Source organism: Lipotes vexillifer, unplaced genomic scaffold, assembly GCF_000442215.2.
Source record: "Lipotes vexillifer unplaced genomic scaffold, Lipotes_vexillifer_v1.1 scaffold741, whole genome shotgun sequence".
NCBI classification, from domain to species: Eukaryota; Metazoa; Chordata; class Mammalia; order Artiodactyla; family Lipotidae; genus Lipotes; species Lipotes vexillifer.
In genome coordinates this window covers 838,514-851,955 of record NW_006796565.1, presented here as the reverse complement: position 1 = coordinate 851,955, position 13,442 = coordinate 838,514, and the positions used below count along the sequence as shown (strand labels likewise).

At 34.3% G+C, this 13,442-nt stretch overlaps 1 protein-coding gene across 1 annotated transcript in view; it reads right to left on the bottom strand.

Annotated features, from left to right (window-relative positions):
• EEF1AKMT2 (EEF1A lysine methyltransferase 2) overlaps positions 1 to 13,442 on the bottom strand; it is a 34,029-nt gene that overhangs the window by 9,820 nt on the left and 10,767 nt on the right. Inside the window, exons 4-6 of the mRNA XM_007468730.1 lie at positions 7,502 to 7,609; positions 4,271 to 4,487; positions 577 to 667 (exon numbers count right to left, since the gene is read on the bottom strand). Of these exons, the coding sequence (XP_007468792.1) occupies positions 577 to 667; positions 4,271 to 4,487; positions 7,502 to 7,609 (416 nt within the window). The remainder of the gene's footprint in view (positions 1 to 576; positions 668 to 4,270; positions 4,488 to 7,501; positions 7,610 to 13,442) is intronic.

Sequence of the window (13,442 nt, the reverse complement as noted above, 5' to 3'; positions counted from 1 at the left end):
ATTTCTTGATCAACTGATACATTTACCTGATTTTGTTTAATTATACACATACGGGCTGGGGGATTTTCTCAGGTATTAAATAATTTTTTTTTAAAAACCACTATTCAACTCAAAATATCATACTTACTATGTTTTATAATAGTCTAATAAAACATTAAGAAAGTCGTCTGGCTTATTATTCTGGCCCTGGAATAGCTTGGTCATATCTTCATAAATAGCTATATTCAATTCACCTTTACCAAGGCACAAAAATCAAGAATACATACTATCTGTAAATTCATTTACTGCTTTAAAGTTTTTAACTGTTTAGCAGTTACAGGAAATTTTTTTAAATCAGAAAGAAAAATATTTACATCTCAAATACAGAGAAAAACTTGAATTACTCTTGGCTGACCTCTAAAACCAAGCTACTTCCAGGCTCGTGATTTTTGTCACCAGCCCATTTCATCTACTCAACATGCGCATCCTGTGTACTTACTAAACATTTATTTGCACTTGCATTTTCTGTATCAGGTTTACTTTGATGCAGAGCTTCTTTAAAAAAGCTAACTGAATTTGTCCAATGAAAAGTCTCACGTTTTTTGGAAAACCAATGCTGCTACACTGTTTCCAGATCTGCCTCCAAAACTGAACCTGGGTGTCCGCAGCTCTTCAAAAAGTTCAAATCCTGCCAGACAAAAGTAAAATACTTTTATTAGGGACTGAATCCCACAGTTAAGGGATATTTGTATTAACAATGTACTTTTGAACCTTTTACAAAATTACGTGATTCCTAACTCTAAATTGTGACTAAATTTCACTTTATGATCTTCTATCCTATATACTATAGGTGTATATGTGTACACACCCAAAAACACTTTGAAATGAACAAGTAACAGACCAAATCAAACTGGAAAAAAGAGGCTTTCCATCCATCCTGTTTATCATCCCTTCAACTCTGCATCTCCAGCGGCCTCCTTTACCATCTAGTTGTAGGAAGCAGATTACCATGTGTTGAGGTCTTACCATGTATCCGGCACTGTTTTGAGTGCTTTATATGTAGTAAGTTAATTAATCCAAATCAGATATATAAAAGCACTTAATACAGAGAAGATAAGTAACATGGAAATAAAAATGAAAAAGTCCTGGAGACGGATGGTGGCAATGGTTGTACAACAGTAAGAATGTACTTAATGCCACAGAACTATAAACTTAAAAATGGTTAAATAGTAAATTTTATGTTATATATATTTTACCACAATAAAAAAAGAGTTTGTAACCAAAGATCAAGACCCAAACTGAACTGAACTTGGGAAGGTAAGCAAGTAGTAACTTTCAAAGCAGCACAGGGTGATTTCTTTTTTTTTTTTTAACTTAACATGTATTCAAAAGTCCTGGGTTCAAGTCCCAGCTCTACCACTTACTAGGTGAAAGGTTACTAGATTAAGGTCAATTTACCTTAACCAGAATCCTCAATTTCTATGCAAGGAGGTTACAGGTATCACTGCCCCTATCTAACTTACAGTGATTTTGTGCAGATTAAAATAAGAATATGTGGTGTTCTCCTAACCTATAAAACAAAATGGAAATTTAATGTTTTATTATTCTGTTTTCAAAAAATAAGACGAATAAGGGTGGAAGGTTGGTTAACTCTTAGTTAACCATGGTTTTCTCTCAGTGATGCGACTATCAGTTTGGGAGAATTCTTTTTCTTTTGGGGGAGAAGGTGTCTGCATTTTCTAAGTTTCCACGTCTTGAGCTAAAGCTCAAATAACTCTTGTAAACAGAAAAAAATGCTTAAATGGATCAACTGTTTTTTTTATACTTTGCTTCATAATTCATATTCTTAATCAAGCTTCACCAAATCTTAACAAATAACTAAATATTAACACACTCATTAAAAACTGATCATAAGAAAACTTTTCCAAAGAAGGCCAGGCCTTTTAAATAATACAATATATTTTAATGCTAAAAAATGGAGCCACTGTGATGGGTACACACCCATATTTGTTTTCTGAAATTTTACATATGCTTAAAACATTTTGTAATAAAAATTCTCAAGAGAAAATGGAGCTGTCTGGGTGAATTTTCTAGGACTAATCTTTTAACTCCCTGGACTAACCCTACAGAATTTAAGTTTTATATTTCAATAGATAATACATCAAAATGTTGATGTATGATCAACAATACAAAGTGGTTGTATACCAGAGATAGATAACAAATTTTAATTATTTTAATCTATATACTTATGTGTTGGGGTTACTGATATTTTAAATTTTTTTCCATAATGAATCTGATTACTTTTTCAGTAAGATAGGTTTGGGGTTTTTTTTTAATTCACTAGTTGTAAGAAAGTCAAGTTCCTTGGACATCAAATTAGAATATCCTAGTGTCTGCCAAATGATTAAGTAAACCTCACCAAAACAAACGGCAACACAAAACATTTATATAAATAAGGCTACAAATGAAAAATTCATTTCAATGGATTTATGAACATTTACATTTCAAATTATGAAAGAAGCAAAGGACCTTAAAAAAATTAGTGAAGCCATCTTTATTCTATGCAAAAGGGACCATGGAAGTCAATCTTAAAAGCTAGTGACAAGGCCCTTGGCAGTGATGCATGGCAGTGTGTTCTGTTAGTGTCCTGTATCTATCTAACTCCAAAAACCATTTTCTAAGAGAAGCATGCCTAGAAAAATATCTTCAATTGTATATAATTATTTCTTTAACATTTCCTGTTGTAACATTTCGCTTATTTAAATTCTGCATTAAGCTCTAAAACTGAACAGAAGTTAAAGAATTTATTCAGTAGTTCTCAGACACAGACACATTTTTAATCACTCTTTACAAGGCTAAAGTCTGTTCCTCATTATGAAAGACAGACAAATATGTTTTTGTCTGGTGGTTCCAGGGATAAAAGAGAACACCTGTATTTAAAAACCAGGAAAGGAACTTGCCCTACACAGTGTAACTTGGAGCATTTATTAAAACTGTCAAGCTTCGAGAAGAAAGACTATTGATACGGGGCCTCAGGATCTAAAGGAAACAAATTTAACATAGAAGATAAGAAAATTAATGACATGAAATAAAAGACACTAAATCACATAATTCTTGTTTTCCAGAGGCAACAGTAATGAAGCTCACATTTCAAGCCTCACACACTTCAAGTTTTACATTATATAACCTGCCAAAGCCATCGAATGCACACAAAAGGACATGTGTTAAGTGTTCTCCCTCCTACTGCCTATTCCCTCACTACCAAAAAGAAAACAAACTCTGAGATAAAGCGCATGCAATACAGTTATAAATTCATTTCCCATTAGCTTGTGACAACTGAGGTTCAAAATTTAACCACAAACTTAGTACCATATCACTTATTAATACTCCATCCTGAAAATTCTTCCCACTCCTTTGAAAAAAACAATACTAATCTGAAATGGAGTCTAAGGAAAAAACAAGCAAATATATAGCTACAGATTCTCAAGGTACTTTCCCAGGAAGTCCTGTGCACTGCATGAGTAAAGTGACAGGTGAAATAATCCTTAAACCATGCAAGAAACAGTCTTGCAAAGAGCTCAAAACATTTGTGTATGGATTAAAGATTCTCGATTCTTACAAGATCCCCATTTAGTAGACACAGCACTAATTATACTTTGCTAATGGGGCAAAAAAGGATCCTGTCTTGGCACCAAAATCTTGCAAAAAGTAGAGATTTCCTCAAGAATTAATAGGTAGTCATTCTTCTAAGTTCCTACATTTCGTTTCTGTACAATGTTAAAAAAGAATATACACTGAAAACAAGAAGAAAAATCCTAAATATCTAAATGACCACTAGGCAAGACAAAGTATCTATAAAATGAAAACTCTCATACAAGACTTTAAGAAACACTACTACCATCTGCATTACTACTGTTATTACTAATTACCAGGATATCAGTACACGGAAGTCAGGAACACAATATATGCACTTTCTTTGGTTGATTCCCTAAATAACAGATTATATAGCTTAAACAAAGAACTTAATTTTTACAGGCTCATAAATTTTAGTACTTAACTGCCAGGATTTCTTGGAAAATTTTACAAAGGACTTGGATCTCAACCAATATTATTTCTTTGCTCTTTGCATATACAGTTAAAAGTACTACCATGGTTATTAACAAAGAAGAAAAGCAGGCGACTCCCACAAATAGAAAAGTAAAATACTATAACACCATGGAAAAAAACAACCCTATTTAAGTGCATTAAACCTGAGGTAAGAACACATTTAAACAACATAACAGCCATTTACCTTCACTGAATTCATTTAGCAACTCTTCCTTGGTCCAATTACATGAGGTTATTAGAAAAAAGCCTTTCACTTTCAACACCCTGGAGAGAGATTTCACATACTGCTTCCTCTTTTCAATTGCATTGTCAGGATTAAGGCTTATGGCATCAAAAGTCCCTTTGTCAATACAAATATGAAATCCAGACAGTTTTGTGGAAGGATTCAAAAAGTCTTCTACCTATATTAAAAATCAATGTCTATGTGAGAACAATTCACACACAATATTTACTCAATTTAAGTAACAATCTGTAAAAAGTTACAGATAAAAAGAGCAATTACTTATGATGGCATTTTACATAAAATAAACATTTTCAACTTTATAGCTCATTTTTATGTGCTTCATTCCAATATCATTAAAGCTAAGATTAGTAAGCAAGACTGACAGTGTTTCCGGGACATTCCAAATCTCTACAAATTTGGAAGCAAATCAAAGCCAGGTGTATTGCCTAATGATACCAGCACATAAATGGGGCTCACAAGCCTGGTTTATGAAAAAGTTATTTCTGTCGAGAAAAAGAATATTTGAAATATTTTTTTAAATGACAAAAAAAATCTGGAACTCAAACAAGGCACTTGAAATTAGATGATTTTTAGCTGACATTACTAGCTGTATGACCTGAGGTAAACATGGTAAATCAAAAGTTCTTTTGCCTTGACTCAGCAGCTTACAAAGCAACTAATGGATACAATGAATGGCACAAAGCTTAAGAAATTAAAGGACTGTTTAAGCTGCAATTACTTAACTTTATAAATATCATGCACTTCAGATTTTAAAAGTCATGTATCAGCATCTCATTCATTTTCAATAACTTCAATAACTTACTGATACTTTAGAAGCATTTGAAATAGTGATCTGCCTCAATTTCATAAAATATTCAAAATAATTTGCCAAAAAACTTAATTCTGAAAAGCTGCTTTGAAAAAGTAATTAGCTCGTGATTATTCATATAAACTTAAAATAATCATAAATAGTGTATTATCTAAAACTCTTATTGTTTTACTTGAAAATGTGTATTGTATGTTTACATACATTTGAACATAGGTTTCCTGCCCCTTCCTCACATCAAAGTATTCATTACACCTGAAGCAAAACAATGACTACCACTTTTAAGAGCAAAGTTTGGAGAAGTTCCTATCCTAAATGCCTATATAAAAGTATTCATTTAGTGGGACTTCCCTGGTGGCACAGTGGTTAAGAATTTGCCTGCCAATGCAGGGGACCTAGGTTCGAGCCCTGGTCCAGGAGGATCCCACATGCTGTGGAGCAACTAAGCCCATGGGCCACAACTACTGAGCCTGCGCTCTAGAGCCCACGCGAGCCACAGCTACTGAAGCCCGCACACCTAGCGCCCATGCTCCACAACGAGAAGCCACCACAGTGAGAAGCCCGCACACCGCAACGAAGAGTAGCCCCCACTCACTGCAACTAGAGAAAGCCCGCGCGCAGCAACGAAGACCCAACACAGCCAAAAATAAATAAATGAATAAATAAAAAAATAAATTTATAAAAAAAGTATTCATTTATTCAACAGATATTTCATAGACACCTATTATATGCAGGAACTTTTCAGGCCCTGGGACTGTAACTGCAAACAAAGCAAAAAAGGTCCCTGTATGAGAATATATCTCATATTCTCTAAAAGGAGAGGCAAACAATAAATAAGCTAACCAAATTATTTCAGATAAAGTGCTATGAAGAAAAAAAAAGAATAATGAAGACAGTGAGTGACTGGGAAGAGAAATGTTTTGGAAAAGGTAGTCAGGCAAGACCTCTTTAAGAAGGCGATATTTGAGCAGAGATCAGAATGCTGAGAATGAGCCAAACAAACTAAGATCTGGGGCAAGAACATTCTAGGCAGAGAGCGGCAGGCATAAAGACTGGAGAAAAACAGGGCTGACATGTATCAGGAGCAGAAAGAAAGCCAGCGTGACTGGAGTACTGGTGATAAAGAAGGAAAGAGGTAAGAAACGAGGGGTTTTGTAAGGCTGGGTGGGCGTTCAGATCCCATTCTGAATGCAACGGGGAAGCTCTTGGAGGCTTGTGAGCAAGGAAGTGACACAAGCTGATTTATATTTTAAAAACTAACTCTGGGTACCCTGTGGTAATGGACAGCAGGGCGGCAAGAGTGGAAACAGGAAGGCTAAGTAAGACGCTACTACAGTCATCTAAGTGAGAAATGATGGTGGCTTGGATCTGGGAGGTAGCAGTAGAAATATCAAGAAATGATCACATTCCTGATATACTCTGAAGATAAAACCAACAAAATTGGCTATAGGATTTGTTGTTGTTGTTGGCGCCTTGAGGCTTTCAGGATCCTAGTTCTCCAACCAGGGAGTGAACCCGGACCACAGCAGTAAAAGCACCAAGTCCTAACCACTGGACTGCCAGGGAATTCCCTGTTATAGGATTTAAAGGAAAGAGTGGGGTAGGGGATGGGAGGTGCGTGAGAAGTTTAAGGAAGAAACCAAGAGTTTCATTTTGGACCAATTAAGAGATTTTTAGCTATCCAAGTGGAACTATAGAATAAGCAGTGTTTATATAATTCTAGAGCTCAAAGGAGAAGCCTGGGATAAAAATATAAATGCAAGAGTCACCATCTCGGGCTTCCCCGGTGGCGCAGTGGTTGAGAGTCCATCTGCCGATGCAGGGGACACGGGTTCGTGCCCTGGTCCGGGAAGATCCCATATGCCGCAGAGCGGCTGGGCCCGTGAGCCATGGCCGCTGAGCCTGCGTGTCCGGAGCCTGTGCTCCACAATGGGAGAGGCCACAACAGTGAGAGGCCCGCGTACAGCAAAAAAAAAAAAAAAAAAGTCATCATCTCCTCACAGATCAGAGGGCAAAACATAAATTGAATAATCTTTGGTGGCATTATACTACTTTAGGCATTTATAACTTTTTGATCTAGTTAATCCAAAGTTAGCTATTATTTGTGTGTATTTGCAAAAAAAAAAGAGCAAGAGAAAGAATAAACATACTTGCACACAAGGAAGAGGAGAAAATAACTTTCCCAAACTGACTAGACTGAAAATTTTAATACTGTCACTTAAAAAGTATCATTTTGGATTATTTATGATTGACTCTTAATTTATGAGCTCAAAGATGTCAGCAAATTAATATACTTCAGAAACATTTAAACTTTATAACTTATTACAAATAAAAATAACAGTTACAGTAATATAAATAATAGTTACCTTCAACTTAATGTTAGATAAACCTTCTTTCTCTATAATATTTCCAGAAAGCTGTATTGCAGAAGGAGAGTAATCAATTCCAGTAATATTAGAGAAACCAAATTTTGCCTAGGGACAGAGAAATAATGTTATACTTTAGTTTTCAGAAGTTTTAAATACTGTTTTACCTATGAATTATATTATTCCTTTAGGACTGGGGCTGTTTTATTTTTTTAATATATCAAATGACATATACTATCCAATAATCTAAAATGTTTAAATTTTATTGTAGAATCTAAATAGAAACTAAAAGTTTAAATTTATATAATGTGACAATTTATTCTTTTATAATATTTGATTTCTTATTCAAAAGGAAATTCATTTTCTTAAAGACAACGAGAATATATGTGTATTTCAGCCCTAAAGCAGAAAAATGTAGTATTAACTTCTAATGCTGATATGCTTTAATTCACACAAAAATCTGTCATAGATTTTACTTAACACAATTAAGTTACATGAATAAATTAAATGCGTATGTAATAAGTTCTTGCTTTTAAAATTTTTCCTTCAGTGTACTTATAAATCATGCAATTCTCCACCAACCATGTGATCATTAACCATCTTACATTTGTATAGTATTTTTCGCTTTTGAAATATTTCATACATTCCAATAGACCTTTACAACAAACCTGTGAGATAAATTGGGCAGGTATTAATACCCCCAAAGAGTTGAGGAAAGCTCACTGGACTTAAGAGGTTTGAGGCTAAACCTGCAGTCCAGCTGTTTACTCACGATATTAACCCATCTAAGGATGTGTGGAGCCTGAGGCAGAAGCATGATGGCCTCTGGTCTTCACCTCTAACTATGCTGAACATTGTAGACCAATCAGACTAAAGAAAATTTCAAAGGAAATTGGAAGAACAGAAGTTGCAACGTAAAGTGTGGCCTGAAATTCTCTTCCAGCTCTTCACCATTTACTAGATGGTTACTCCCTTCGTAACAACTTAACCTACTCTAACACCATCCATTTAAGACTTATTTAGACTTTTCAACCTTAAGTGACTGATTCCTAATCTAAACTCAATTAACACAACAATCATTTTCCACAGGGCCTTTTGCTCCCTTTGATCATTTTAGCTTTAGTCTTAAGGTCTAATATCCCTTCTTTGATGCCAACCTCCTACTCTTTTAGTGATCTCAATCCATATTCTTCAAGATCTTCATTTTCTCCCAGTTTCCCTCATTTATCAGACCTAGAATGCAGGATGATTCTATTAATTGACTCTTACCAGTTCCTTCTTCTCCAAGCCTGTTTATTCTTCCCTTAGAATTTATAAAAATCATATGTAGATGTTTTAAGTTTCTAGAACAACCATCCTCAAACTACTGCCAACATTTTTCACATTCAATTTCTGGCACTCAGTGAGAAATAAGCAGACATTCAAGGAAATAATAAATGACCAAAAACCAAAGGGAAAAAACTTACATTAGAAAAAGACCCACAGGAGAGTCAAATAAAAGAATGATCAGAAATATATTTAAAAAACTGAAATAAATGACAATTTGGAGAATTGTGACAGAGAACTGAAAACTATAACAAACAAACATACAAATAAGAGAATTTTTAAATGCAGCGATTAAATTAAAATACTCAAGGATGGGCTTGATAGCAGATTGGACACACACACACACAAAATAGTGAAGTGGAAGAAAAGTCAGAATACCACTTTAAGCACAGAATGACCGAAGGATGGAAAATTAAAAACAGGAAAGAACATAAAAGACATAATATGGCACAGAGTATAAGACCTAAATATATATAATAGAAGTCTTAGAAAAAGAGGAAATAAGAATAGGGCAGAAGAGAAAATGACATATGACTGAGAACTTTCTAATTTTGAAAAAGGATCCCAAGCCACAGATTCAAGAAGCACTATAAACTCAAGGCATGATAAAAACAAAGATAGTATAATATATATCTGATAAAACATATAATTTATATTATATACAAATAGTATAATATATCTGATGAAAACCAAAATCAGAAAAATCTCAAGAGCATTCAGGAAGTGGGGTGGGGGATACAATGTGCCAGATTACCTGCAAAATACCAACAGTAAGACTGACGGCTGGCAATAAGTCATAAAGAATGGAAGCCAGAAAACAACAAAAGGAAAATGCCAATCTAAAATTATATCCCAGCAAAAAAAAACAAAAAAGTGTGTGTGTGTGTGTGTGTGTGTGTGTGTGTGTAACCATCAAAAATGTAGGTGGTCACTGAAAAAGCACCAAATATAAGCAATGATTGTTAGCATGACAAAAATAAAGAAAACTAAACATTATGTGTCACATAGGCAAATATACATGACCACCTATTAAATTTACTTGTTTTAAAAAAACTGAATTTGATAAAAATCTATGGATCAGAGGTAAAGAAACTTTTTCTTTAAAGGAACAGAGCATAAATATTTTACACTTTTCCAGTCATACAATCCCTGTCACAACTACTCAACTCTACTACTGTAGCACATAAGCAGCTACAGACAAAGCTGTATTCTAAGAATTATTTATAAAAACAGGGGAAGCCTAGATTTGACTCATAAACTATAGTTTGCTGACCCTTATTCTAGATTTAACTTCCAACCTACAGGAAACACAGGGGACAGAAAACATGTTAAATAATACTACAGAGATGCAATTAGAAAGTCCACACTGTGGTAAATCATTTGGGACTAATAAACTACCTTCTACAACAAATAAATCACCAAGTTACATAAAGAAAAAGTGTAGGGAGAACTTAAAAGAGCCTTAGGAGACTATCAGCCAACTGCAATATGTGGACTCAATAACAGAATGGAAATGACAGAAGAAAAGTCAGTGAACTTGAAGACACATCAATACTAGTTATCAAATCTAATCAACAGAGAAAAATAATCAGAAAAAGATGAACAGGTCCCAAAGCTTCAGGGACCTGTGGGACAATACAAAGAGGCTTAACGTTGATATTTAACTCTCAAAAGGAAAGGAGAATATGATTCGGGGGAAAAAAAAATTGAAAACATCCCAAATTTGGCAAAAGACTTAAGTTCTCAGATTCAAAAAGCTCAGTGAACCCCAAACACGATAAGGAGAAAGAAATCCAAGCAGCAGTACATCATAATTAAACTGGTAAAAACTAAAAGACAATGGAAAAAATCTTGAAAGCATGTAGAAAACTGATGCATTACTTACAGGAACACAACAATTCAGATGACTGCAGATTTCTCATCAAAATCTATGGAGGTCACACAACATTTTTAAAGTACTGAAAGAACAGTTAATTCAGAATTCTATATTCAGCAAAAACATCCCTCAGGAATGAAGGTGAGATAAAGACATTCTCAGGTGAAGAAACACTAAGAAAATTTCTTGCCAGGAAAGCTACTCTAAAATCATTCCAGAAGGAAGTTCTTTAGACAGAAGGTAAATAATGCCAAAACAAACAAACAAACTTGGAAGATCAGGAATGAAGAAAAAAGCTGCAAAAGTAAATATCTGTGTTAACATAATTAACTACTATTCTCCTTTGAAAGGAAATATTATAGCATTGTCCTACAGGATTTTCAATGTAAAGGTAATATTCAAGACAACTGAAATATAAAGAAGGGAAGATTAAAAAACTCACAGGTGGTTAAGGTTTTCACATACCACATGGAACGGTAAAACATTGAATCTAAGTAGATTGTGTAAATAAAGTATGTATATTATAATCATACAGCAACCACTAAAAAAGCCAAAAAGACACAGTCATTACAGCAACCACTAAAGAAACTATACAAAGACATTTATACAAATAGATATATCTAATTAAAATGGAATACTAAGAAATGTCCAAATAAAGCAAAATAAGCAGGAAAGGAGAAAGGGAAGAATGAAAAAACAGAGGTAACAAAGAGAAAAGAAATAATAAAATGGTAGACCTAAATGCAAATGTTCTAAATATACCAATTAAAGGATAGAGATTATTAGAAAGGATAAAAAAACATGACCCAACTATACGCTGGCTACAAGAAACTCACTTCAAATATAATGATATAGGTTGGTTCAAAGAGAAAGAATAGAAAAAGATATACCATGCAAAAACTAATTTTAAAAAGTTGAACTTCACACCCACAAGGATGGCTACAATCAAAAAGATAATAAAAAGCGTTGGTGAGAATATGGAAAAATTGGAACTCACATACAGTGCGCATGGAAGTGTATAATGGTGTAGCCACTGTGAAAACAGTCTAGCAATTTCTCAAAAGGTTAAATATAGAGTAACCATATGAACCTGGGTATATACCCAAGAGAAATGAAAACATATGTTCACACAAAAACTTATACATGAATTTTCACAGCAGCATTTTTCATAATAGCCGAAAAGCAGAAACAACTTAAATGTCCATCAACTGGCGAGTGGATAAACAAAATGTGGTAAACCCATCCAACAGAATATTAATTGGACAAGAAGAGGAAAAAGTATGGATACATGCTACAATATGGATGAACTTTGAGAACATTATGTTAAATGAAAGAAGCCAGACACAAAAGACTACATATTGATGATTCCATTTATATGAAATGCCCAGAATAGACAAATCCACAGACACAGAATGTAGATTAGTGGTTGCCAGGGGTTGAAGGGAATGGGGAGTAAGGAGTGAACGATAATGAATATAGGGTTTCTTCTTGGGGTGATGAAAATATTCAGGAATTAAAATAGTGGCGATGGTTGTACAAATTTGTGAATATACTAAAAACCACTATCAAAGGGTAGATTTTATGGTATGTGGATTATATCTCAATTTTTTTAAAAAGCTGGAGTGGCTTTATTATTAGCATCAAAGTAAAGAAAACTACCAATGTTAAAGAGGAACATTATACAATAAATGGGTCAATTCATCAATACACAAACACATAAAATCCTAAATGTGTATCCTCTGAACAACAGAGTTTGAAAATACGTGTAGCAAAAACTGACAGAAATAAAAGTTAAAATAGACAAATCTACCAATACGGTCAGACACTTCAACATTACTATTTCCATAATTAATAGCATTAATAGACAGAAAATTAGTAAAGGTATAGAAATGAACACCATCAAACACCATAAGTCTAGTTAACATATACAGAATACTCTATCCAGTAACAGCAGAATACACGTTTTTTTCAAGTGCACATGAAACATTCACCAAGATGGATATATCCTGGATCATAAAACAAAGTAACACACTTAAAAGAATTTAAATCATACAAAGTATGTTCTCTGACATAATCGAATTAGACTAGAAGTCAAAAGCAGAAAGAGAAAAATCCACAACATGTGGAAATTAAACAACAGAATTCTAAATAATCTGGATCAAAGAAGAAAATTAGAGAATTCCCTGGTGGTCCAGTGGTTAGGACTCCACACTTTTCACAGCCAGGGGCCCGGGTTCAATCCCTGGTTGGGGAACTAGGATCCCGCAAGACTCACGGCACAGCCAAAAAGAAAAAAAGAAGAAGAAAATAAAAATACAGCATATCAAAATTTGTACGGTGCAGGAGCACCTACAGGAAAATTTATAGCATTTATATCATTAAATGTTTACATGAGAAAAGAAGGAAAGTCCCAAATCAATAATCTAAGCTTCTACCTTAAGAAGCTAGAAAAAAACAGCAAGAATAAATTAAAAGCAAAAAGAATGAAAAAATAATAAAATTAAGAGCAGAACTCATTGAAACTGAAACATAAAATAGAGAAAGTCAATGAAAACAAAAGCAAATTTTTATAAAAGATAGAAAAAATGGGGCTTCCCTGGTGGCACAGTGGTTGGGAGTCCGCCTGCCGATGCAGGGGACGTGGGCTCGTGCCTCGGTCCGGGAGGATCCCACATGCAGCGGAGCGGCTGGGCCCGTGAGCCATGGCCGCTGAGCCTGCGTGTCCGGAGCTTGTTGCTC